The 24,814-nt window shown below is 37.9% G+C and overlaps 1 protein-coding gene across 4 annotated transcripts in view; it reads right to left on the reverse strand.

Annotated features, from left to right (window-relative positions):
- Lyst (lysosomal trafficking regulator) overlaps positions 1-24,814 on the reverse strand; it is a 158,115-nt gene that overhangs the window by 96,183 nt on the left and 37,118 nt on the right. For 3 of the 4 annotated variants that reach the window (XM_052726902.1, XM_052726904.1, XM_052726903.1), the window contains exons 4-14: positions 23,756-23,846; positions 19,669-21,748; positions 17,185-18,193; positions 15,495-15,656; positions 13,525-13,681; positions 10,614-10,840; positions 10,072-10,138; positions 6,673-6,782; positions 4,698-5,124; positions 3,256-3,400; positions 1,924-2,097 (exon numbers count right to left, since the gene is read on the reverse strand). In XM_052726902.1, the coding sequence (XP_052582862.1) occupies positions 1,924-2,097; positions 3,256-3,400; positions 4,698-5,124; positions 6,673-6,782; positions 10,072-10,138; positions 10,614-10,840; positions 13,525-13,681; positions 15,495-15,656; positions 17,185-18,193; positions 19,669-21,748; positions 23,756-23,846 (4,649 nt within the window). The remainder of the gene's footprint in view (positions 1-1,923; positions 2,098-3,255; positions 3,401-4,697; positions 5,125-6,672; positions 6,783-10,071; positions 10,139-10,613; positions 10,841-13,524; positions 13,682-15,494; positions 15,657-17,184; positions 18,194-19,668; positions 21,749-23,755; positions 23,847-24,814) is intronic. The other variant, XM_052726905.1, reaches the window with a different exon arrangement.

Consider the following 24,814-nt stretch of genomic DNA (forward strand, 5'->3'; position numbering starts at 1 on the left):
TTAGTACAATGAGTGCTACTTGTTACTAGCCCAAGAAATGAGGAGAGTGTTTAAGAAGAAAGGGACCTATCTCCAATTCTAATTCAGAACTTCAGTGTTCTGAAAACAAATTTACTAATTGGTTATAGCTGCCATTCCAGCTAAGGCAGGTGAGAATACTATCTGGAAGATGGAGACCAGCTTCAGTTTTTATGTATTTTCTTCAATGTATCAACAAAACTGAACATGGGTCTAACTTCCTGTAGCAGACACTATGAGCTATCCCAAAGCCATTTACAGAGCCCTTCTTCCTTGTCTCCCTCAGTGACTGAAAGTTGATGGCTGTAAGTAACCAGTGCTTGCAGCCTCCTACAGCAGTGCCATGCCTGACATGCAGTCATTCCTTGATAAACACCTTAACTTTTGCTAAGGATACATGTGACCTCTATGATCTAATCTATTTTGAGTAATTTTTGAGAGGATAAGGAGATAAGGTATATAAAGCACCTAGCCAAAGGTCTGCAATATAACAAGCCTACAACACATAACACTTTTATGAAAAAATAACTGGCACTCACTCCTGGCAAGCTTTTCCACCTACCCACTTTTCTTTCTCATGACTCAACTGAGACTCTTCCAGCCACTTCAATGCTCTCCCATGATAAACTAGTTTTAAATTCTGTATCTTCCAACATGCTATTTCACTTCACTCTTTCAAAGCCAAGGCACCTTATAACTTGTGCTGGTTAGTTTTGTCAGCTTGGCACAGTCACCCAGGAAGAGGGAATCTCAACTGACGAACTGCCTCTATCAGACTGCCTGTGGGCATGTATGTGGGACATTGTCTTGATTGTTGATTGATGGGGGAGGACCTACACTGTGGGCTATGATACCCCTAGGCAGGTAGTCCTCTGCTGTTTATGAAAGGTAGTGGAGCAAACCAGGGGTTAGCATGGGAGTAAACAGCATTCCTCTGTGTTCTCTGCTTCAGTTTCTGCCGCTGGGTTTCTGCCTTGCACTCCTACCCTGACTTTCCTTGAGGATGCACTGTAACCTATATGCAAATAAATCCTTTTCTCCCTGAGATAGAAAGCAAACTAGGACACAGTTCATTCAGGGTTAATTTTTACATTAAGATCGTCTACAAAATGTTTACTAACTTGGCTGTCAAGTCTGTGCAAAGTCATGCAGTCTTCTACCTGAATCTGTTACCTTATATAGTTCTAGAACCCGTCTAAGTTTATTACCACATATAATACTTTATATTCTTTTCTAGTCATTTTAATTTCCTCCAATCTCAATTAAATTTAGATATTAGCCCTCTTATTCAATTAATTTAAAGAATTCCTTGTGAATTCATCCTTGTAATACATAAGTTTGAGGGACAATACCACATTACTTATCTAGTATATATTGTTCATAAATATCTACTGCCCAGGGTTTTGGCTTTCTCCTCATACCTAAATACAGCAGTCCATGATATTCACCAGAGGTTGGTTCCAGGCATCTCACAGATAACCAAAAGCTGAGAATACTCAAATCCCTTATAGACAATGCCATACGAGCATATAGCAACATATAATCTCTTCTATACATTAAGCTATCTTTAGGTTACTTACAACACCTAAAATAAATGCCTTATAAATAGTTGTTATACTTTATTATTTAGAGAATAAACAAGAGGTAAGACTGTACATGTTCATCATAGTGCAATTCTCAAATATTTTCAGTCTGATGTTGGTTGAATCCTCAAGAGCAGAATTCATGGACAATTTTCAGCATGGAAGACTTGTTATGTATTGAAGTGATAAACAGAAAAAATCCAATTTTGATACGAATTTCTTTCAGTACATATTAAATTTTACCTAGTCTGCAATATTTCAGGAATGAAGACAAAAGCTAAAACTGTAGCTGAAAAGAATATTTTCTGAGAATGTTTAGTACCTCTGTCCAGAGACCCATATGGAAATTTCCCCATGGACATTCTTTTTCCCTTGAGGATGCTGAAGATAGGTAAGTACCAAGTGCTGCCATTTGCTTGGAAAGAAAATATTCTCCTGTGATTCAACTTGTGCTAGTGAAACAGCTTTCATGTCATCATTTGAGTCCATGCACACACTGTAGAAAAAAAATCACAGGTCAAAAACATGAAAATTCTGACCTTAATAGTTAACACATACACTGCGATTCTCAATATGTGATATTAAAAATCACTTCTATTTTAAAATGAAGTGAGAAAGTCAGTAGTTCTTTCTTTTATACCATATCTGCTTCTTCAACTTATGAACTAAAATGGATTAGACTCAATGACTGATGTTAATAACTTGGGCAATAATTTCTAGAAATCAGTTTTTACAATCAATTTCTTCTTACATACTCATTGTCTATTTTAGAAATTATAATGTAATAACTGGTTCACAAAGAAATTAATAATACTGTAATAAATGTCTAAATACTAGAATATATTGGATGCTAACTCACTTGAAGGATTACTAAAAGAATAAGGAAAATGTATGTAGAAAATACCTGGTAACATTTATAATATCTATAAAACAAAATCTAAATAACATACTGGCTTTAATTTTTACTTTTAGAAAGACACATTAAACTGGTAAATTGCCGTGTGCTGTTTGAGCTGACTGAGAAGCTGGCTCTGGAAGCAAGATAGACACCACACCCCCATTTCAAACTCAAGTATGTTTTTCTCAGTGTCTTTTGTTCAGAGACAGGCTGCCCCCACCCTCCAGCCCTGTGTTAGGGAAAAAGAAGAACAAGAAAACAGCACCTTTAAGGGCAGAAGGAGAGTGAATTGTTCTAGTGAAAACATTGTGCCCTGGAGATCAGCTAGGTGGAGAAACACTTTCCAACAGAGATTACTATCATTATTGTATGGCATAAAAACGGTTATAGTGGTACAGGAAGCTAGAGAATCCTTATGTACTTGTGAACCTGTCAACCAGGAATGCCAACATGACTGTTTTCAGCAAGACTTCTCCAGTCATTTCTGCTGGACATTTAGGAACCTGATTTGATGATGCTACTATTGCCAATTGGACTACTCGAGTCATTTCCATTGCATGTCATAAGCACTTGATTTGCCATGTTTTGCTATCTGTCTACTGCTACATAGAATCTATGTGCTTGTCTGATAATCATCCTTTTAATTTTTTTCTCTAAATATCAGTAAGATTGTTCTTATAAATATTACTCAATAACTTCTTATATAAATTATTTAAATACATGACCTATTTATTAAGAGTTGAGGATAATCAATACCGAAAGATAAAAGTGCCATTGTGGGGATCAGCCCACACTTGGATCATCAATGCTTTGGATCCCAATGAAATCAAATGAATACAGCCATCTTCTATGAGTCTGTCACCAGGATTGATGGATTCTGTACCTTCTGGTCTATCACCTTCTGTGAGAAAAATGTTAGAATCATCAACAAAATAGTTCATAAAAACTGTGTGAAAAGTTAATTTAAAAGAATACAATGCATGTTGGTTTCTTTGTAACAGGTTATTTACCCCAAATGTCTGAACTAGATTCAAGCAATATTTCCAAAGGTTAAATGTTAACTTCAAAAGAACACAGTGGGCAAAAAACAGCGTTTTAAAAATTATTAAATGATTTAAAATACATGACAACTAAGGGCAGGTATGGGTAGGACTGCTGAAGGACTGTAATCAGCTCCACTCTGTATCCAGCTCCTGCTTTTGTTGGTTTGGGCCACTGTAACACAACTGACCCTGGTCTAGGGAACACACACCATCTATGATCTCCAATACAATAATCCTATTAGAAAAATAAGATTATTTTTAATTATTTTTACTCTCCTTAGAAAAGCTGCTACTTGAAATGTCATTATTTAGAGTAGTGGGTGACCTTTGAAGAAGAGTGTTAAGTCATGCTGAAACCTTGCATCATAGTTAGTCTCCAGCTAAGGGAAATGTTTATACTGGTTATCCTTCCAATGCCATCTTACCACTTAACTCTTGAACTACCTGAGTATGCATGATGAGCTGTTTGTTACTATGATGTGACTTTATGTTAAACTAAGCAAAGATGTACTAAAATACACAGTGCACGTCCAAAGGCTCAGGCTTTCAAAGAAAAGGAACATTAGCAGCTATGACTATGTAACTATTAGCAACCATTTTCTTCAACAGGTTAAAAAAAATGCACAACCAGTTTCTAAGACTATTCCCTCTAGCTGCTGTATGTCCCAAGAAACTGTTGCATGCCTAAGAAAGAAGAGAACAAAAACAAGATGCAGTTTCAATGCAGCCTAACTAATTTTTCAGTTACGGGTAAACTCTGTCCTAACTTTGGAGAAGGACTGTTGCATATACCTGTTCAGCGATAGGAACTAGGAGCCACCGAGGTAAGACACAGAAGGAGCAGAACCTGAAATAAAAGTGGCTGTAGGGTTTTATTTATTCCTTTCCTAGAATCAGGGGCCACCCCATCACAATAATGGGACTGCTAACTTCAGCAGCAGTTGTAGATACGGGGCCTCTATAACCCTTCCACATCTAAGCTTTAGAAGAAAATGGAGATTTCAAGGCTGTCAAAATCTCAGGCTTTGGTAATTCAGTAGTTAAGTATGGCCTTTAAGGTGAAAAGAACACATTAAAACACTGCCGAATATCCTCGCAGCTCAGCAAAGGGCTATCTGAAGAGTTTGTGTACAGATCAGACCCCTGCCACCATACCTGCTGCTTCCAAACTGCCGTCCTGTAGAACGGATGGCTGGTTTCTTTTCTTTACCTTCTTTCCTCTTTCTGCAGCACTCTCGGATTCATGGATATACTCCACATTAAACCACAGAGAGACACTAAATCCTTCTGACAGGTGTGGCCAGCAGTTCTGCCCCAGCAATGGCAGGTGGATTGGGGCTATGTGCCAAGAGGAAAGCAGCCCAGAGGGAAAACTCTCTCTGTCAGCCTCCTTCTTGTCTCGGGAAATCCGCGCCCTTCTCAATAAGCCTAAGGCTTTACTGTTAAGAATCCCGGGAGATTTTTGCGGTGAGACACCATTGCTTAAAGTTGGGGTGTGCAGCAAAGGGAAAGTTAGATACTGTGAAGGGCTCATGGTAAAATCACTCTCCACAATTTTCTGAATACCAAGGAGAAGAATTTCCTAGAGAAAAAGAAAAACAAGGAAAAGTTTACAATCTTGAAACCAGATACATTATGAATGATCTCAAAATTCAGGTTATAAGTAAAAATACAAACATACCTGTATATAGTAGCCTTTTAATTTCAATAGTATATCTACCATATCTTCAAAACTTTAGTTTTTACTTAAGATATAGAGATTTAATTATTATGTAATCTTTTGATAAATTTGGTTTAAATTTGGTATCTTACAGTATAAATCTAATATTTATGAGCAGTTTTTTAAGTATCATAAATGAAATACAATAATTATATCAGGAATTATTCTATAAAACAAGGTAATTACTTCCTCATGGTATTTCTCTCAAAATTATTTTTAAGATTTATTTTTATTAGTATGTGTGTGTGTGTGTGTGTGTGTGTGCATGTATGCATGCATACATGCCTGCCTGCCTGAGCAGGTGCCTGAAGAAGCCAGAAAATGGGATCAGATCCCTTGAAGCTGGAGGTACAGGTATTTGTAAGCTGCCTGAGGTGGGTGCCGGGATCTGAACTCCGCCCTTCATGACTGAGCAGCAAGCACTCTAGTCACTGAAACATCTTTCTAGTCCCATAGCTCAAATATTTTTAAGTGAGGGGATACAATTTTACAAACTCTCCAGATTCCTAAACGATAAACTACATAAAATTGAATGCCCAATTACTATCTAAGTTATTTCACATGTTTTTCTACCAAGCCAAGGAAAATTTCTTTCATTTGTTTCAAGGAAAGTGAAGTAAATTTTAAGGTTTTTTGCTTAAATGGAATACAAAAAAGGTTAGAGATGGAATGTTGAAATGCACACTTAATTAAAAGCAGGACAATGACCAAAGAGAACCAAGTTAAAAAGTATGAAAGATTAGCCTAGTACAATGCCTTACTCATGCATAAAATAATCTTCAATGTCGACCATGGTGAGGGAAAGTGTGCTGAAGACAAGCTCTAGAAATAACCAATCAATACAGAGGCAGCCTTCAATGACCCACACTGGTGTCTGACGGAGCTTCTGTGGGGCCTTGAGACTGTAGTGGTGAAGAGATGGGCAGTGAAGTGGACAGGACTCTGTTCATCCTGCTTCACCTCGGGCAGCCTCCACATTCTAGACTCATCTGCAGAGTCTTCCAGTCCAGACTGCATTATAAAAATGAGTTTCCTAGCTAAGAGCCACTAACCTATACAGCAATGGGAAAGAGAATACTCAACTAAAGAACAGATAGTGGTTCTTTAGAAAAAGGACAAATTCGGGATGATTGATGTTACTCATACTTAAATTCTCTTTAGTAAATAAAAGCACAGCATTTCTCAAGCACAAAGGTTGGAGTTGACATAGGGCTAAAGGTGACTGGTTAGTCCAAATCAAATTGAAATGGTTAAGATATACACAGATAATATAACTGAATCTGTCAAACATAAAACATGGAACTGGCTAAATAGTAATTACAATATCAAAAGCTTAGTGATTTACAAATTAGTAAAATACACATTCTATTAAAGAATTAGTGAAAATGTAAGAAATTCTAGCATATTTACTGTACAAGGAGACTTTTCCAGAAATATTCTCAAAAGAAGGGTTAGCTCTTCTGAACACGTTCTTGAACTCATCAAAGACACCAAAAGATCCACCAATACTCTCTGGCATGCTAAATTTTAAAAAGAGGAAAAAATTAAAGCCAGTACACATTTAATTCAAGGAAGATATAAGCAATTTTCATTGAAAGAAATAAAAAAAAACTATTCTTTCGTGTGGAATGATTATAAACAATCTAGTTAGTAATCATAAAAACTGCTAAAGAAATAGCAAAATAACTAAAGGCAAATGAACCAAGACTAATAAAACAACAGATTGTTTATATTATAACTACCACATATTACTTAGAAATTAAATGACAAAAATAAAAAATAGCAAAATTACATAAATACCACAAGATATTTATTTTAACCATGTTCTTTATTCTACTAAAGAGTTTAGCATAAACAAAAGCAATGGCACACTAATTCATAAAAATTCTTTAAAATAACAACTATTTTTATAGATCATTTTACAGCGCTTCAAGTATATTTTTACATTTATGCCTCAGCTGCTCCTCCCTCCAAAACAGAAAGTATGAATTCTTCTCTCCACTTTAGACATGACAAAAACAATACTGATGTAAAACCTGAGGTGCATCCTAAAGGACTGGAGGTTTAAGACTAGAAACAGACTAGCCTGTTTCATAAAGGCAATGAACAGACAGAATGGTGTAAGAGGAAGTGTTTCTGAGAGGACAGCTTGTCAGGAGACCATAAACTGGCATGGATTTTATTTACCCTCAGGTAATTAATATAAGTCCAGTAAAGGTTTTGAATAGAAAAGTAACACAATCAATGTGTGCTTCTGTTTTCTGTTTTTGTTTTTTGACAGGTTTCCCCTTGCCCAACTTAGTGGGATAGCTGCCCCCATCGCGAACTGGCCCCAAAGACATGGGCATGAAAAAGCCTGCCCCAACCTTCCAAAGCCCTAGGAAAACTGTTCTCCCTCCCCCATGCCGGCCACTGCATGGAGAACTGGCCCTGACCCTCACCTAAAGGGATGATGGGGAGTCCCAGAGGCCCAGACTGACCAAATCAGCTACTACCCAGGCCCACATTCAGGGCTTTGAGTTGGCCCATTCCAAGATCTACCCCATCTATGACCTGCTGGAGCACCTAAAGGGACTGACTGGTCCTGAGGAATCACAGCTGCAGGATCTCCATGATTTGTAGCAACAGCAAGATATCCAAGAGGAGTCTCAGTGAGGCTCCAGTATTGATGGTGAACCAGAAGTCAGAGACCTTGAACCAGACCATGACTCACTGAGATGAACATTTGCAAGTAAAGCTGTTGGGGTAAAGCATATGCTGCGTGATTCACTGCAGCTCCCAAGGCCACTATGACAAATGAGTATGTGGGGAAGTGGGAAAGATGGAGGACCAATTTTTTTTATTTTGGGGGAGCCCAATTTTTTTTTATTTGGGGGGAGCTACAAGGGTAGAGGGCAGACATGGAAAGACTGGGAAATGAGTGGGATTGGGGTGCATGACGTGAAACTCTCAAAGAATCAATTAAAAAAATCACTAAGTCACACTAAATAACAAAACCTGACAGGTTTCAGTGTGAATGAGAGAATGGGGACAGGGACACACACACACACACACACACACACACACACACACACACACACATGCACGCATGCACGCACGCATGTGCACACATACACATTAATTTTAAAAAACAAAAAATAATCAAGCCAAAGGACCTCTTAACTATAAAACAGGTGTGGTTTGAATGAGACTGGCCCTGGTAGGATTATCTGTTTGATGGAACTGTTTGAGAAGGATTAGGAAGTGTGACCTTGTTGGAGGAGATGTGTTACTGGGGGTGGGCTTTGAGATTTCAACAGCCTACACCTTTCCCAGTTAGCTTTCTCTCTCCCTGCCTCCTGTTATGGATCAGATGTAAGTTCTCTGCTACTGCTCTAGGGTCATGCCTGCCTGCCTGCTGCCATGTTCCCTGTCATGATGGTCAGGGATTCACTCTCTGAAATTGTAAGCCCCCATTAAATGCTTTCTTCTATAAGTTGCTTTGGTCATGGTGTTTTGTCACAGGAACAGAAAAGGAAATAAGACAATGGGCAGTTACCAAAATTAAAATCTGGATAAAATGTGAACAGAATTTTTTAAAAACTCCCAGAATATAACACAAAAGGAGAAATACATGAGATAAGAAACATGATAGGATTCAACTTCAAAGCCCAAGATTACAACTCATATGCAAGAAAATAAAGAGCAAAGAATATGGAGAGGAGAAAATAATTTTTAGAAATAAAATCTTTGTGATCATGAATCAGTCTTTCCTGGGCTTGAGAGAAAAGGCATATCAACAAAAACAAGGAAATACAACAGTTGATTTGTAATGTATCCTGGAAGAGCTCTTTGAATAAAAAAAGGACATTGGGTAACAACTTAGGAAAAACTGAATATGCTATGAATGTCAGATAACAATAAGGTCTAATGGAGGTTTATAAACTTTAATATGTCATACCAGTGTTAAATATTCATAATGAGAAAACTGGTAAGAAAGAATGTAACATGAGCACAACATACTCACGCATTAAGTAAGAAAATGGAGAAGAGAAAGCTTTTCCTTCTCGTACAATCCCAATTCATAAATGTACAAAGAATGCCAGAAATAGAAAATCACTATTTGGCAAACATTACAGTACTACTCTTTTCAGGCACAATTACCAGTTAATGCTAAAAACTGTGGGCTAAAATGTGAGAAAAGAGAAATTTACATACTTTCACATTGCTACCCATAAGATACTTACAAATTACAATAGAAAAACCTAGTAGACCATCTTAACCTGAAATTGATTAAAATTAACATCCCTAATTATAAGACATAGACATCACAAAGTCTTTGATACGATATCCTCTAGGGGACTCAACACTAATATTGGATATTCCTGACAAAAACATGTGAATTTAACTTGGAGGAAAGAAGCATTACACAAACCCAAATTAACATTTCACATATATTAGCCTTAATCTTCCAACTATAATTTAGATTTACTGTGGTCATAAATCACATTAATTTTCATGATGAATTCCTGAAATGTCTGAGAAAGTACTAAGTAGAGAAAAGAACAACAGATAATGCAGTACACTGTTCATACCAGGTCACACTCTCCAGGAAGCTACTAAACAACTTACTTCAGGCCTTGGAATTTACATTTTCCCTCTATTCAATAAAAATATTTGTATTTCATTGAATGTGAGGAACAAATAAGATGATACATATAAAAATTTGGAAACCACAGAGCAATATGCTAGTGGAAGCCATAATCATTAATTCTTCATACAATATCACAGTAATTAAAAAGCTATTTCTTTACACCAGGTTCAACTCACCTTGAAAATCAGAATTAGTTTGTGTTAAAATATTCAAGAACCCTCCTAGAAGGATTTTTACAGTTCCCTGAAGATTAAAAAAATGAAACATAAGAAATTAAATGTTTAACTTCATAAAAGCACAATACAACTGCAACATCATGATAAATTATTTCATAAAGGCCTGTGTGTGTGTGTGTGTGTGTGTGTGTGTGTGTGTGTGTGTGTGTGTGTGTGGAGAGAGAGAGAGAGAGAGAGAGAGAGAGAGAGTTAGTTTAAAAGACTGAAAAGAATACTGTTGTAGGATTAAATGCAAGTTTTAAGATCTGCTCTCAGGATATACTACTGTTTAGCTACTGACAATATTGATTTTATGCTACTTATTAGAGAAATGCAAAATTAGATTTTAGAAAATCACTTGAAAGTCAAAACGCAGTGAAGGCATAACAAAAGTTAAGTAATCATCTCAAATAATTTTCAGACAAGTTGGGTTATTATATAAGGAAATGAATAATCGGGGCATGAGTGTGATAAATACTGATTCAACTTAGTACATCTTTTACCTGTTGCATGAGCAGAGAAATGTTCTTTTCCTTCTGCCTGGCAACTTTCAGAAAGCTCTCAAACACATGAGCAAGCACATCAAGTTTAGCTTTGCTAGTAGAAAGCAAATTTAACTCCAGCATACAGATCTCAGGGTATATTATCTCTCCGTGAGTGAGGTTTTCAAGTAGGTTGTTTGGAATAATCGATGCACTGAAACCTTCTGCTTCAGGTTTTAATTCTACTCCTGAAAAAGGAAAGAAAAGAATGTTTTTATTTCCCAAAAAACTGAATATTTCAACCCTAACTCATCACTAAAAACATTTAATGAAAACTGTGCTGTTTTTATTAAAATGCTCACAAAGCATTTTCCTGCAACCTTAATGTAGATTAGGGTTTGTATCTTGAACAATCAAGTCTTATGGACAGTTTAATTATGAAAGTAATTTTGATCTTCAATGAAACTACAAATATTGCCAACAGATTTATAGATGTAGATTTAACACATTCTGTTGATGCAACTGGAAAAAATTACCCCAAACTTTCTGACCCCAAAATATCTAAATCACAGTGTAGTTTATTTTATCTGCCCCTATTTCTGTGGTAATAGCAGGCTTGGTTTGTTGAAGTCTAAACATTGTCCTCTTATGACTGTCTTACTGACTGACCTTAACAGGGTCTGATGCACTCTTTAAAAGTGTGAAACCTGGGGCCTATGCAGGATTGTTTGGCTCGGCCTGGGAGGAGGGGACTAGACCTACCTGGACTGAGTCTACCAGGTTGACCTCAGTCTGTGGGGAAGGCTTTGCCCTGGAGGAGATGGGAATGGGGGGGGGGGCGTTGGGGGGAAGGTGAGGGGGACGGGAGGGGGGAGAACAAGGGAATCCGTGACCGATATGTAGAACTGAATTGTATTGCAAAATAAATTAAAATAAATTAAAAAAAAAAAAGTGTTTATACAAGGGCTTGGAAGAGTGCTTGCTACACAATCATGAGGACCCAAGTTCAGACTCTTAGCACCCATACAAAAAGCTGGGCGCTTGTGCCAAGAACCGGTGATACCAGGCCTAGGGCAAGTGAATGCCTGGAGCTCACTGGCCAGCCAGCTTAATCAGAATCAGCAAGCTCTAGGTTCAGTCAGAGATTGTCTCGAAGTAAGTTCAAGGAGGCATGTGAGATGACTCAGTACGTAAAGGTGCTTGCCATTCAAGTATTACCTACAACCTGAGTTTGAACCCTGGAACCCATGGATAGGTGAAAAGAGAGAACTGACTCCACAGGGTTGTCCTTTGACCAAACACACACCATGGCACACATGTGCTTGTCCCCCTACATTATATGTACCCACACAATAATCATATAAATAAATAAAACAGAGTTTGAAGCCAGCCTGGTCTACATAGTGAGTTCCAACACAGCCAGAGCTACACAGTAAGACCTTGTCTCAAAAAATAAATAAATAAAAGATGAAAAATTATTGAAGAAAACACTTGATGTGGGCCTCTAGCCTCCAAAGGCACACACATAGATGCACACTCATACACATGTATGCACATACCCATAAGAACATGTACATATAACACACACATAGTAAATTTCACTTAGTAAAGAAATTTATAAATTTCTCCCTAGACTAGACATCTTTACGCTGAGATTTAGTTAACAAGCACACAAAGGAAATCTACCACTGTAAAGTTATACCTAGGTTATGATAAAACTACCATTAAACAAATATTTTTTTCAAAAAGCACAAACTATAGGTCCATTATACCTTTCAACTTTAAAGTCGGTGATTGTTCTTATTCCCTCCATGAAAAAGAGAAAATTTACTTTTAGCAAGAATAAACTACTGTAAATTTAAAGACTGGGAAAGTCCCAAGTCCAATATCTGAAAAGAAAGAGCCCTCACAAAATCTTTTGACTCACATAATCTCAGTTAGGCTTTCTATTGCTGTAATAAAACACCACTACAAAAAGCAAGTTGGGAAGGCAAGGGTTTATTTCAGCTTACAACTCTCAGGTCATGCTCCATCACTGAAGGAAGTCAGGGCCAGAACTCAGGGCAGTAACGTGGAGGCAGGAACAGAAGCAGAAGCCATGGAGGAGTGCTGCTTACTGACTTGTTCCCCATGGCTTGCACTGCCAGCTTTCTTATATATCCCAGGACGTCTGCCCAAGAGTGGTACCTACAATGGGCTGAGCCCTCCCACATAACTAATTAAGAAAATGGACCACAGGCTTGTCCACAGGCCAGTCTCATGGAGGTCTTTACTCAGTTGAAGTTCCCTCTTCTCAACTGACTCTAGCTTGTGTCAAGTTGACACAAAACAAGCAAACAGACCATCTTTTCCACTCTATCCAGCTGCACAGCCAGCACAAAAGATCACATGCAAACACAGTTCCATTCTAAAGACAGGTTAGTCTACAGGAAATGACCAAGGACACCCCTGGATGTCACTGACAGTGAGATTTCAATATACATATCACCTCTTCAGAAAGGGTTTCCCTGGCTAGCCAATGACAGGTCATCACCTGACTTTCCTTGTGCTGTCTATTTCTGGACACGGCTTTTCTTTTCTGCTGGAATGCATATGAAAACAAGGACTTTCTCCTTCATTCTTATTTTTAGGCACCTACTTGTTTTAGACAAGAAGGGTTTTTGTTTTGTTTCTCCTTACAGTGCAAGGGATCAATCATATCTGGGGCTTTAGGCTTGCTAAGTAAGTGCTCTTTCACTGAAGCTATCTCCATAGTTTTGATCCCACTGTTGAAATTACACATTTAAATGGCAGACATGTTGTGATGACCAGATAAAATGATGACACGATGCCTTTTGGAAACTGTAAGGCCTCTGGGTAGGGACATGATGAAGCATTTTGCTAATTTACAACCTGACGGCAATGCAATAACAAGCATCACAGACATTTTTACCATCATCTTGGGCATCGCCATCCTCAGGATTACTTTCACTATCCGCTTCATAACCTTCTTCCTCGCCCAGAAGTTTCAGACTACAACATTGAGAATCCTCAGTTTCTTCAGAAAAACCTCCAGGCTGGGACAACAGTTCTTCCTCAGACTGACGACTCTAGAAGGTCAATGTAAGTCAACGGTGAGAGTTGTGACACTGACTCATTTTTCAATAACAGAATACTTATTGCTCAAAAGTCACTTGAAGAACAATCTCAATATTTTGTTTAAGAGAAAAAAATCTTAGTAATCAGTAGTCACTGAAAAATATGAAATTGACTCAGCAATATTTCCCAAACTCTCTCAGATAACTCAGATCAAAGGGCTGTAGCAGAAAAAACCATTGGTCACTTTTGTTTCTCTGGAAAAAAAATCTCCTTAGGAACTTTCACTCTAGTTACACAATAGAGAATGATTGAAAACCACAACAAGGCAGTATTCTATTGCACAGACTTACTCCTAATAATAAACATATATTATTTTCACATATTGTTGATAGGAACAATTTCCCAAAATTATTTTTTAATTAAATGCTTCATAAACTAGATAACTGGAAAAGCTAAAACAATCTTCCAAGTGAAATAAAAATTTCAGAACGCAAATGTCTACATCTAAGCATCTCAGAAATCAAGGGTTCCAGCATCAATTTCCTGTCTAATACCTGTGGCAAGACTTTTGTTTTGTTTTGTTCTGTTTTTTTTGTTTTGTTTTGTTTTTCGAGACAGGGTTTCTTTGTGTAGCTTTAGAGCCTGTCCTGGAACTCACTTTGTATGTAGACCAGGCTGGCCTTAAACTCACAGAGATCCGCCTGCCTCTGCCTCCTGAGTGCTGCGATTAAAGGCATGTACCACCATTGCCCAGCTCATTTTTTTTCCTTATAAAAATGTTACTGATACCTTCACCTTAGGATCTATTTGTGTTTATAAAAGCTCAGAGTACTTTATTGCAACAGCAATAAAAGGTAACATAAAGTTGATGTTTTAATTTGTTATAGTCTGCCATTTGATTCAATAATAAATTGAAGTTATGAGCTTTAAAGTCAATTTTTAAAGCCAATAAGCTTTAAAATTATGGAAAACAGTAACATGGAATATTATGGCAAATATAATAAAATATCAAATATATTACTAGACCAAAGGTTAGAAAATAAGTTATATAAAGATGAAAGCTAACAATAGTTAACCAAAGTAAAAGAAGCATAACCAGGAATAGAAATGAGTTAAAATGAACATTATATAGTTTCAGGAAAAAAAATTTAAAATAGTTACTTTGGAAAAAATGTTAACAGAGCTCAAAATCTCCTGTTGTCTTATATATGAGTATTGGTCATTTTTATGCTGAATATTTTAAAATCAAAGTCTGCAGAGAGTTCTGGAAATATTAGTTGTACCAATACAGGACCAGATAAGATAGCTAAACATCACTATTCCTGAATTATCATTTAAAGATTATCAGTTGCTGCAAACCAGGATTTTCTTTAAAATACTTCAAGAAAGAAAAAAGATATGGGAGGGAGGGAGGGAGAAAACATGTTGATTCTGAGCAGTCAACTGTGGAAGTAGCTGGTGCAGGGAAGGGTGTTGTGCTGTTTCTGTTCAGATTTGAAATTTTCCAAACTAAAATCTTTTAGGGGAAAAAAGATTATCAGTTATATGTAAGATTGTCAAACCTAAGTACATTTTTGCCTTATTGGGAACAATTATGAAAAAACTCCCAGATTAGATTAACTGAAGCATACTGTGTTGACATCCTGCTTTTCTTCAAGGCAGAACAATGATGAAATACTACCTATTCCAAATGATGGAGAATGGACCAAGGAACTCACCTGATCAAAATCCATGTCCCTGTGAGCTAAACCAGTGTCCCAGTCCCACCCCGCATGCTCTCGTCTCTACTGGGCGTACTTAAAAACATGACACATGGGTTCATACCTTCTCAGTCACAGTATCACCAGGATCCAAATCTGCTGAATGATTCCCCAGGGCTACTCGAAGCAGGGCATCAAATAAAGGCTTTGCTAATTCTGTTTCCGTCACCTTTGACTGGGAAAGGTGTTCCCTCATTTCACATAATATATTTTCCACAGACAAGCTCTAAGATAAAATGAGAGACTAAGAATATCAATAACATCCTTTAAAAAAAAAAACAGTGACAAAATGGATTACAACAAGCAGGGAAAAATCCATTTATTTGTAATTGATATGAAGGTAAACTGTATAAAATTTGAGCTCTTATCCAAATATCTTACTATTTAAAAACTGTTAAATTTTTATTTATAAATTTAAATTTCAATGTGCTTTAAATGATTTGAATCATAAAAAATTCACTCTTTGGGGGCTGGAGAGATGGCTCAATGGTTAAGAGTCCTTACAGAGGTCCTAGGTTCCATTCCCAGAACCGATATGGTGGTTCACAACAGCCTGTAACTCCAGTTCCAGGGAATCCAACGTCCTCTCTCCTCACCTCCTCAGGCACTGTGCCCACATAGTGCTCAGACATACATTTGGGCAAAATACTCATACACATAAAATAAAAAAATAAATAAATCTTAAAATTTTTACAAAATCATTTCTTGAAACTTTAGAGTTTTAATTATCTCTAGAGTTTGCTAAGTCCTTATTCTTAGAGATCCTCTAAGAGTCTAAGAAGCAGTTCTACTTATTTTTTTCTTGGCCTTCAGTTCTGCCCTTTGAATGAAGTTATTACTGCTTGCCTAGATCTCTATAACAGTGGGTAAAAAAACCTGCTTTTCTTTTAAGGAATTCTAAGTCTAACATGTAAAACAAATAGGTACAGACCAGATGATGAGCATACCAGAGCCATAAACAAAGGTCAGGAAACAGAAGCAGGGTACCCAACGGTATCACAAAGACTGTGAACTTTTAACTCTAAAACACAACATTCATAACTACTCATTTAAGACTTAATTCATAAACTATCCCAAGGGAATTTTTGCAGAAAACTAAACAGTAAGCTTCTTTAGAGTAAGAACTGTTTTTGTGCCTCATTGTGTCCTCCACACTTGGTATCCTACTAAGCACAAAAGGACTTTCTAAAAACAAAGTATGTAGCAAACAGGAGGAGGGAGGGCCATGAGGCCTCTCTCCTCCCTGTGGATTTAATAGGGAGAAGAGCTCCTGAGATCCCAACCCTCTCAGTATCTAGAAAGAATTAATGGTTACTGAGAATGGGAAAGACATTTTCTACTGTGGTATAACCTCTGGCAAGGAACTCCGGCTCTGGTAAATAACTCCTCATCCAGAATCCTATAAAAAACCCTAATAAAATACAATGGGTTACTTATACACACACACACACACACACACACACACACACACACATACACGAAAAGGAACCAGCTGTGAAGAGAAAGGGGATGAGTGGAAGTGGGAGAGGAAAGAGGGCATGGAGGGCAAATTGATTTAAACATACTATACATAAAACTGTTATGATGAGTTTCAGATTTATGTATAATTAATACATGAAAATAAAAATTTAAATATGTGGCAGAATAAATTGACACTATTGTTATAACATGTATAGTGTATATTACTACATATGTCTATAATACATACAATACACATATATGTTATATGAGCTGGACTAAGGACAGAGCATCACCTGAGGAGGTAGCTCCAAATCCATCTTCTGTTGACTGGCTCTGGAGCTATGAAGACAAATGGCCAGGAGGGACTCTAAAAGTCGAATACTCTGGAGAGAGGTCTCATTTTCTTGACTCGCAAATGCCTTTGCTTCCCCAGGAACAGCTTCGGTAGCCAAAGTCTGCTCTACACTTGTGGGAAACATATGCTGTGACTCTAACTCATCCAAGCTGCCACCACTCTTTTTCAGATGTCCCAGTTCTGGTGCTGTTGAAGATGACACATCTCCCTTCAACGTCATCTCAGGTTGAGACATTCTGATTAACTCCTGGTTTTCACTTACACTCATTTCTCCCTGTCCTCTTCCTTGCCCCTCTTCAGGACTTCTGAATAGTTTTTGGATTATCATAAATATTAATTCATGGCACACTCGGAAACCACCAAGCCTGTGAAACTGTTTCTGGAAGACTGAACTCAACATGTAGATCCAACGACACATGGACCAAATGTCTGCTGCTTGGTGCAGACATTCAGGGGAAGGTAAAACAACGTTCTCAAGAGACAGACACGGCAGCATGTGACTTAACGGCTCACTGGCAGTACTGTCATAGCCAGAAGTATCTTCTGACTCATTGGCAGAGTCCCGATCAGAATCTGCTTCTTTACTGACACATAAAAAAGCCACACAGAGAAAGAGGTTTATGGTGTTGATGTGAACATCCTGGTGAATGGTCTTCCGTTTCTTTGGATAAGCTTCTCTGAGACTGGCATAAAACTTACTGAGGCTCCGAGGAGAATCTGAAGAAGCTTGCTGCTTATGGAGAGAAGGACTCACACTTAAGGATGGCAACTCCTGTTCAACATCTAACCCATTGACACCGGGAACTGAAGCATCTTTCTGTTGTTCCCCTAGGCTGATAATCAGAGTTTCAAATGCTTTGAGGGAATGACTTCGAATGCCATCTAAGTAATTTAATTCAATTATTTGGTTTACTCCATTACAACTTAAAAACAAATCTCTTATTACCCTGTGAGAGATAGGAAAAACCAAAAGATTTTACATTACATAGTGAAACATTTATAAATAGTTACATATGCTATGTAAACATGACATTGCTGTGTGTGGTATATACTAAACACTGACTACTCTGATTCACTGTGTGAATAGTTCTAAGATACTGATCAAGATCTCAAGTTACTTTCTAATTGCACTAACATGCTCATATACAGCTCTGGCTGCATTTAAAAAGAAATGTTTACATATAGAACACATTAAAAGAAGCAACTCAAGAAAGAAAGATTTTTCTCTTCAAATAGTAAATTTCATAGAAATTCTAAATATCACAACCATTAGCTACCCCTGATGTGGGTACAGGAAGGCAAGCATACATTCGTCCACTTGCTCACTTGGTTGTGTGTCTATCACTCTACTCAGGATTTTCCATTTGTTTTATACCTACACTCTATGAAGGGAAAGGACCAAACTACAGAGCTGAAAATCTTGGGAGGATATTCTCTCAACTTGAAGGTTTAGCACCACGTGAGTTTCCCTACAGCTCTCTTCTAATTTGGTCAAATTTCGAGTTGGTCAAAGTCAACAGCGCAGGTATGAAAGATGAGTATAGCTTGGTAGAATCCATGTCAGTTTTAAAGTAGCTGTATTAAGATGAACCAAAAAGTACTGCACACAAAGATACTAGTGACAGTTATATTTTATGCTATTTTGAAATGACATTTGCATTAATTTAAACGGCCAATCTACCCATTAAAGCAAGCTTTACTTACACAATCATTTTAAAGTGCCCCAAACTTAACAGTCATGAAATTTGGAAAATTCATTGATAGGAAACAATTTAAACTTTCTTTTTGCTTATGTGTGTTTTCTACTTTGGGTAATAAATGTAACTATGATATTTAAGAAATGATCTCTTTAATGCCACTGACTCGGGAACTAAACATTTCATGTATGTACAAACTATACACTGTTGTAAATACATTTTAAGTTTTATATCTTACTCATAAAATATTATAAGCATTTCCCTGTTCTAACATGATCTTTATAAATGTTTTAATGGTTTATAATATTCTATCTACATAATAAATACAAAAAATTAATTTGAACTGGCCTTTGCTCTTAGATATCTTTGTTCTACATGTTTCTTTCCCTCAGAAATATATTCAAAACTTTTCCTTTTTTTTCCATTAAGAAGTTAAAAATCAGTATCTCTAGCCTCTGTTCTATAACTATCCCCAGAAAAGTAAATTTTAAAATGTTTAAAACATGTCATGAAAAGAGTGCTTGCTTTGTGGACAAACTAAAATCCTTGAAAGCAATATAGTAACTGTGATTATACTATGGGTGAGTTCCTGGAGATATCAAGGTTAGAAATTTAAACACACACACACACACACACACACACACACACACACACACACACACACACACTTTATGCCATGTTCAAAAGCACTCCTCCAACTGTAAAACATATGCACACATACAAACCTGGATTTAAGTAGAATAGGCAGAGTTTTTAGATAAATCTGAAGCACTTCCTGAGGCAAACACTGCTTTAGTTGGCTACACATATGAGTCTGAGCTGAAGTAATGCTGAGCTGTTGACAATGATGTACTAATTCAACTCCTCTTTGGAGCACAGGATTAAAAATATAATTATACAATTTCCACCGAACAACTATATTGCCTTTCTGGATTAAATTGCAAATGTGATTTGCAATATGGATGTTATGCAATCTGTCTTCTTGAAAGACAAAGTTCTGGTAAGCTTCCAATGCATCCCATTTCCACAGTAAGTCTTCAGACCCACTGCTGGGCAGGATCCCTTGAAATCTGTAAGAAGGACTGGGCAAGCCAGAGGAAGGGCCAGCACCACACAAGGTGCCTTGCAGTGTCTCCTCTAACTGAGCCAGCTGGTCAGAATCCACAGTACAGATGTTGCAAGCTGCTTTTTTAATTCTCTGTGAAATCTCTGCTCCTCCTAACTGATCCAAAAGAAGTTTGTTAAGGACATTCAGTATGTGCTGCTGAAAATTCTTCAATGCTGGCAATTTAAAAGCATGGAGTAAAGGGATAATCACAGACTTAGGATCCATACAACAACAGATGCCAACACTGTGTACCCCTGATAGGATCTGGACACAGGTGGTGCTCAGGGAAGCCTGCTGCAGCAAGCGCAAGCACTGGTGAGCGCACACTGCGATGCAGCAGCACCGCTCGGGATACTGCACATCTCCCTCTGCAGTCTCTTCAAATGGACTTTTAGAAAGCTGGTTCTTAAAAGCTGAAACCAGGAGACCTGAGAGATCACGGTGGTGCTGCATGAAATGGGAATACTCACAACGCCGGTGCCTTTTCCTCATGCACATGGAGTGATGAAGTTGCTCTGACTTCACTTTTTTGACAGTACTCATTATTTTCATCACACTGTTTATCAGGGTTTTCAAGTGTTCTGCAGCCTCTGAAGGAACACCATCCCTCGAAAGCAGCCATTCCATCTGAAGAACTGCTGTTTCAAACAGATTAAATCCTTGGTGCTGAATGAATTCTTGCACTAAATCCATGGCTTGACTGAAGTAAAAGGGATTTGAAGCTGCACTCTGAAGACAGGAGATAAGGAGCTGTAGAACTCCTTCCAGAAGCTCAGGTAGAAGAAGGGCTCTATGACGATACTTGGAAAACACGAAGCCCTCCTGGACCTCCTGTAGTGTTTTCTTTTGTCTTGGTGAGAAAGGGTCAGGCTGCCTTTCCAAGCAAGCTCTAATTTTTAAAGCTGCCCTAAGTAATTCAGTCAAATTTTTTCTAAGACTTTCTGGCATTGCCTCTGCTGTGCTGACATCTACTGACATAAGATGCAGCACAGTTCGAAAGAGCATCCGTTGAACCAAAGCCACCGGCTCTTCAGTCCAACCTGCAGAAACCACCTGTCTCTCCAAAGTGTCGCCCTGGTTACAGCAGTCCCCAAAGCCTGCTAGGAACTCCGTCAGTGTGGGGACTACACTGGCTACTAGGGAAGAATTGTGATTCACAGCAATGTCAAACTTACAGACCTTCTCCAACAGCGACAACAGAACGTGACACAAGTCAAAGGGAGAGTTACTCATGTTACTGAGAATAGACAAGGCAGCTGGCTCACTTAACACGTCACCATTTGAATCCTGTCTCGGAATGACTTCTCTGGAGTTTCCCAAAGCCATGGTGTCAGAAAGGACCTGTTCTTTGGTTGCAGAGGGGCCAAGTTTGGCTATGAGGTGGTCTTCCTTAGGAGACTGCATCAGGAGCCGGGGCAGCACATGGGACCTCCTGTGCTTACTCACAATTGGACTTTTCTCATCTGAGTTGCCTTCGGAGTCAGAGGTGGAGAGCTGCGTCTTTCTTGCATCTCTTACAGAATAGCGATGGGTACTTTTACGCTGTCGTCTGCTTTTTCGTAAAAGGTTTACTTTTGCAGAAACCGGACCAGGTGGAGCACTTCCTTCTAAATATAATTTTCCCTGAGTTGACTTTTGCAAACTTGAGTTCTTTTCTTTGGTCAGGATTATATCAGATGACAATGGCAAGTCAAAATCTAATGAAATCAAGAAAGAAGTTTAGAATGTATCAGTACTTTAGCTAGAGTTTTCCTGCCTGGCCCACAGTCAGGACAAATCTCTCTCACCTGCCAGTCCCACAGCCGCTCAGACCCGACCAAGTAAACACAGAGACTTCTATTGGTTACAAACTGTATGGCCATGGCAGGCTTCTTGCTAACTGTTCTTACAGCTTAAATTAATCCATTTCTATAAATCTATACCTTGCCACGTGGCTCGTGGTTTACCGGAATCTTCACATGCTGTTTGTCATCATGGCGGCTGGCAGTGTCTCTGACTCAGCCTTCCACTTCCCAGCTTTATTCTCCTCCTTGTCCCGCCTATACTTCCTGCCTGGTCACTGGCCAATCAGTGTTTTATTTATTGACCAATCAGAGCAACACATTTGCCATACAGAACATCCCACAGCACAGTACCTATCCTATTAAACACCACATGTATGGGCAATGACTCTTACAACCCACATTGTGAGTTTGGCCTAGCATAATTTTTTTGCAAGGCTGCTTTCCCTAGTTACATCTCTGGGTCACTTCCATCCACCCTTATCCTTTTCACTCTCAACACCAGGTGGCATTAGCTCAAGGGACACAAATTGATTTTGAGAACAACAACAAAAAAAAAGAATTAGGAAAGTCAACATGAGCTGAACCTATATACAGCATTCTAATTTCAAAACACAAGACTGAATTATCCGGCTGCTGTGCTCACCATTTATAAACCTTTAGTAATGCTGTAATTAAGACACATGGTTAGCTTGTAGCTTCCCTCACTTCAATATTCACCCAAATGAACTCAAAATCATATAGTATATATCAAGTATTTGTCGAGACTAGGGTTAAAAGAGTTCTTCAGTCCAAATATTTCTCTGGGGCCTTGTTCTCTAAACTAGCCAAGTGTAGAGAGCTCAGCAGTCCATCCTAAGTCCCCAGAGCCTGGGGCAGCATTCAGTGATCATTTCTTAGAGAAAGGGTCTAGTTAAACGAATCTTTCTCTTTGCAGCAGTATGTGCTACAATCCACAGGAAACAGAGTTCTAATTTAGGAGGGCTAACTAAAAAGCCGTTAATAGAATCTTGTACTTCGTTCAGGAGAGGGAAAACAAAGCAGATGAGAACAAACATTATGAGGGACCAATTCCACCAAAATATAAGATGGCGGCAATGAAGACGACCTCCCTAAAACGGCAGTAATCAATTCCTAAGTGGTTAACAAGTTTTTAATTCTGCAAACTCAAAAGAACAAAAAGAGTACTTACTGAATCAATAATCAGGAAAATAATATTAGAAGTCTTTAAATATCTTCATTAAAAGAGCTCTATGTCAAATATGCATCAAAATATAAACCAGGCATTAATAGATAATTCAGGAAGACTATTTTTAATCCAGGGGATTATCAAACAATTCCAGAAATGATCCAGGGGAAAACCTGTTTATCTTTCCACTGAAGCACTTAAAGTTTCATGTACTTATAAATGCATATTCTTCAAAATCAGAAATTAAAATTACTTATTGGCCACATTATAATTCTAGTTAGTCTAGAAACAAACTATGACTTCAAATTTATCCTTCAAAAGCAAAATTAGAAAAACTGAACTAAAGCAAATATTGCAGAAGTCACTTTTAGAGCACTGGTGGTAGCAGTCTTCAAGCAAACAGTTTTAATTTCTTTCTTCAAATGCTTCACCACCCATTTTCCTAATGCTACAGCATTCTAGCAACTCCTCTCAGTAAGTATTCTGCTTCTTCCTGTATTTGTAACTCATTTGTGTAAGCTTCTCAGAAGCACCATGGTTTTTATATTACTGGAAAAATAAAATTGTGCTTGCCTAGTGAATTTTTCCTACTAGGTAGATAATAAATCACCACAATATCTACTACTCCGAAGCTGCATTAACCAATCAGGTTACTTTGCAGAAGTAGCTTTGCAAAGGAACTTCTTTTCTCAATGGGCTCTGACAACTCAAGTGATCTGTGAAAAGGGACATACCTGTTGCCTGCTGTTCCTGGACAGGTATCTTCCACACCAAGGGAAGGAGCGACAGAAGAAGAGTCAAGAGTTCTTCTCTGCATGTCAGGGCCTGTGTCAGAAACAAAAACGTCTTTCAGGGTCTAAGAACCAAGGCACATTCACTCCTAAAACTCAACTGAACAAAAAACAATTTTTATCCCTAAAAAAGGTTAAATTTGAGAAACTGAGGATGAAATTAACCTCTTTTAAGTCCAAGTCTAACTGTGGATACTTTTCAATTTATAAGCTTTCCAACCATAGAAGAATGTAAGATTATGTGACGGTATTTAGCACATTCTTGCTAACATTTCCAAGAAGAGCTGTTATTGCCACCACGCACATTGCAAGAATTCATCACCTATGAAAAACAGACTTGTTAAGTAAAAATAAAAAAGTAAAGCCTATAATAAGTTAGTAAACTAACAACAAGGTTACTAGAAAAAAATGTAAGTCTTCATGTAGTTAAATGTAAAACAGAAAACAATTTTAAAAGGAGAAAGCAACATTAATAATACATATAAAAAGATTTATCAGTGAAGATAATTAAATATATTGACTGAACATTCTATTCAAGGTCTTGTTATATTATCCTTATTGAAGTAAACGGTCCATGTTGGAAAAGTTCCCTTTAATTGGTGCATAAAATACATACACACAAACAGAACAACAGAAGGCATTTAGTATCAGTAAACTTCCCAGTCTGGAACTAAACCCTGATATGGAACTGGTATTCGGTTGAGGAGTCCAGAAAAAAAAGAACAATCATGAGAACTGTGAAGTAGGACTGCAACTAGACAGCTGCACCTGGGATACCTGGGGCACGATGGCCAAGTATTTAATGAACAATTAAGCCAGGAGTTAATCCTTCTCTCGACAATCTTGGGGAGGGGAGCAGGATGACATGAATAAATTTGCTGGGCAGAACTGTGGACGTGGGAATAGCCAATGTTCCCAGCAAGGTCACATGACCCATATGTGAGATGATGACTAAGTAACCTGCCAACCACAAATACAGAGACATATGAGAAACTATATGGG

The sequence above is a fragment of the Peromyscus californicus genome, unplaced genomic scaffold, assembly GCF_007827085.1.
Source record: "Peromyscus californicus insignis strain IS unplaced genomic scaffold, ASM782708v3 Scaffold_8__1_contigs__length_139910024, whole genome shotgun sequence".
Lineage (NCBI taxonomy): Eukaryota > Metazoa > Chordata > Mammalia > Rodentia > Cricetidae > Peromyscus > Peromyscus californicus.